This window comes from Eimeria mitis, genomic scaffold (genome assembly GCF_000499745.2).
Source record: "Eimeria mitis Houghton genomic scaffold, Emh_scaff1739, whole genome shotgun sequence".
Classification (NCBI taxonomy): domain Eukaryota; phylum Apicomplexa; class Conoidasida; order Eucoccidiorida; family Eimeriidae; genus Eimeria; species Eimeria mitis.
The window spans coordinates 3,348-6,363 of NW_013570055.1; the positions used below are offsets into that span (position 1 = coordinate 3,348).

Here is a 3,016-nt window from a genome sequence, read left to right on the forward strand (position 1 = left end):
TCTGCAGCAGCAGCAGCAGCAGCAACAGCAGCAAAAGCAACAGCAACAGCAGCAGCAACGCGAGTTCGTAGGGCCTCCACTGGAGAGCTGCTGCACAGAGGCAGCAGGCGGCAGCAGCAGCAGCAGCAGGAGGAGGAGGAGGATGACGATGAAGTTCCCGGCGACGGAGCGCCCAAGGCGGTGCTGCAGCGCCTCAGAGACAAACCCGGTCAGGAGCGGCAGCAGCAGCAGCAGCAGCAGCAGCAACAGCAGCAGCAACAGCAGCAGCTTGAGGAGCAGCAAGAGGGAAGCGAAGAGGGCCCCGAGACAGCAGAAGGGGGCCCCCCAGAGGCCCACAGGGATCCAGCGTACATACACCCCGCAGGCTACTACTGGCCTCATATGCCGCATGCAGCAGCTGAGAACCCGGCGCAGCAGCGGCAGTGGCGGCAGCAGCAGCAGCTGTGGCAGCAGCAGCTGTGGCAGCAGCAGCCCTGGCAGCACCCCTACTGGCAGCAGCAGCAGCAAGAAGTGCTGCGCAGACACCAATGGCAGCAGCAGCACCAGCAGCAGCAGCAGGACTCCGAGCAGCAGAGGCCGCTGGGTGCAGCAGCAGCAGCATCGGGTACCCCTGAGGGGGGCTACGAGAACAGTCAGCATGCAGCAGCAGCAGCAGCTGCTGCTGCTGCTGCTCACCGCCAGATGCAGCACCACTTTTATTTGCAGCAACTGCACTACTACCAGCAGCAGCAGCTTCGCATGACAGGCCAGCTGCCGAGGGGCTCAGAAGACGCAGCAGCAGCAGCAGCAGCAGCAGCAGCAGCAACAGGTCTTTTGGGGTTTCCGCCGTTTCTCCCCTATTGGATGCTACACCCTGCCTTCGTACACATGCACGGGGACCTGCCGCTGCTGCAGCAGCAGCAGCAGGAGTACTTGCGCACACAAGCCCACGAACAAGACCTGCAGCAGCGGCAGCAGCAGCAGCAGCAGCAGCAGCGCAGTGGCCGCAGGGGTGCGAATGCCTTTGGGCATCAGCAGGGCCACAGGGGAGGCCCGGGGCAGCAGCGGCCGCATCTGTCTCCTGAGCGGGTCTCGGAATCTCTAGCAGCTGCACCTCCTGCTGCTGCTTCTGCTGCTGCTGCTGCTGCTGCTGCTGCTGCTGCTGGCGCGGATGGCTTTACAGCGCGATCAGCCCCTGCAGCAGTCAGAACAGAAATGAGGAGAGAGGCGGCTGTCTTCACCCCCAGCAGCAGCAGATACCGCGCAGCTGTACACAGCAACTCGGAGGGGCTGCCAGACTCCCCTGCGCACTCGCAGCAGCAGCAGCAGCAGCAACAGCAGCAACAGCAGCAGCAGCAGCAGCAGGAACGACAGGTGCAAGCTGAAGGAGACACTGAAAAGGCAGAAACAGGCGCCCGTAGTGAGTCCTCCAAATCCCCCAGCATCCGCAGAAACAGAAGCCCGGACCTGCAGCAACAGCAGCAGCAGCAACAGCAGCAGCAGCAGCAGCAGCAGCAAGATGAACAGCAACAGCAGCCTGAAGCGTGCACAGGGAAGACAGACTCCGCAGAGACACTTCCCGGAAACACGGAAGAGCAGAAGCAGCAGCAGCAACAGCAGCAGCAACAGGAGCAGCAGAAACGGGAGGAACAACAGCAGGAGGAGCAGCAGCACGATAAACAGCAGGCGGGGCAGCAGAAGGAGCATCCGGAACAAGATGAACAGCAGCAACAGCAGCAGCAGCAGCGGCAAGGGCGCACCAAGAACAGCGACGGAGAAGGCGAGCAGGAGCAGCAGCAGCAGCGGCAGCAGCAGCAGCAGCAGCAGCGGCAAAGTGAAGACACAGGCGAACGAGAGAGGCGAACAACCCCCTCTCCGCCTACTCCAGGGACCCCACAGAATGGGAGCCGCCGCGCGTATGGGCAGCGAGAGCAGCAGCAGCAGCAGCAGCAGCAGCAGGAGCAGGAGCAGGAGCAGGAGCAAGATGAACAGCAGCAACAGTGGTATGCAGGCTCCTACGCGCAGCAGCAGCAGCTGCCACACCCCGCCGCTGCTCCGCATCTGTACCCCCATCTCTTCCATCCCCGTATGCTGCTGCAGCTGCATCAGCAAGCAGCAGCAGCAGCAGCAGCAGCAGCAGCAGACCCGCAGAGCCCGATGAACTACGTCCCCGGTATGGTGCCTTCAGGGGCTGGCTGGCTGCCGGTGTCGCAGCCTGCTGGCTTTATGCTGTATCAGCAGCAGTTGCTGCAGCTGCAGCAGCAAGCTGCTGCTGCAGCAGAGCAGCAGACGATGCAGTACCCTGCAGCTGGTGAGGAGAGGCGCAGTCCGCAGCATCAGCAGCAGCAGCAGGGCCGCTGGCACCGGGGGAGCGGCGGGCAGCAGCAGCAGCAGCAACAGCAGCAGCAGCAGCAGCAGTGGGGCGGGCCTCCCTTCATGGTGTGGGTGCCCGGGGTGGGCCTGACGCCGTGCGTCCCGGGGTATATGAGGGAGCATCAGGAGCAGCTGCAGCAGCTGCAGCAGCTGCAGCAGCTGCAGCAGCAGGGGGGGGCAGAGCAGTGGAGCCCAGCAGATGTTGCAGCAGCTGCGGCGGCGTGGGGCCAGCGCGGCTCTGTTCCGGCCTCTGGGGAGAACGCAGCAGCAGCAGCAGCAGCAGCAGCAGCAGCAGCAGCAGCAGACTTCGCAGCCTTCGGGTACCCTAGGTGGGACCGCGGGCGGAACCACCGGCGCAGCGAGAGAGATGCAGAGTTCAGGAGCCACAGCGCGCTGCAGCAGCAGCAGCAGCAGCAGCAACAAGCGTATGAACAGTATATGGCTGCTACTGGGGCTCTGGGCGCGTGGCATTCGCATTTTCTATACGCGAGTCAGCAGCAGCAGCAGCAGCAGCAACAGCAGCAGCAGCAGAGTAGAAGAGCTTCAGGGCCCCATGGGGATGGGCGCCGCCTACGTGGGCTGCAGGAGCTGCATCTGAGCAGCATAGAAGCACAGCGGATCCCTTCGCCCCCAAGCCAGCACCCTCATCACCGCCACTACTACC

The 3,016-nt window shown here is 63.7% G+C and overlaps 1 protein-coding gene across 1 annotated transcript in view; it reads left to right on the top strand.

Moving 5' to 3' along the window:
* The window catches only part of EMH_0042650 (uncharacterized protein), a gene marked incomplete at both ends in the record, with an annotated part of 8,405 nt that overhangs the window by 1,200 nt on the left and 4,189 nt on the right, over positions 1 to 3,016 (top strand). Inside the window, 1 exon segment of the mRNA XM_013495763.1 lies at positions 99 to 3,008. Within this exon segment, the coding sequence (XP_013351217.1) occupies positions 99 to 3,008 (2,910 nt within the window).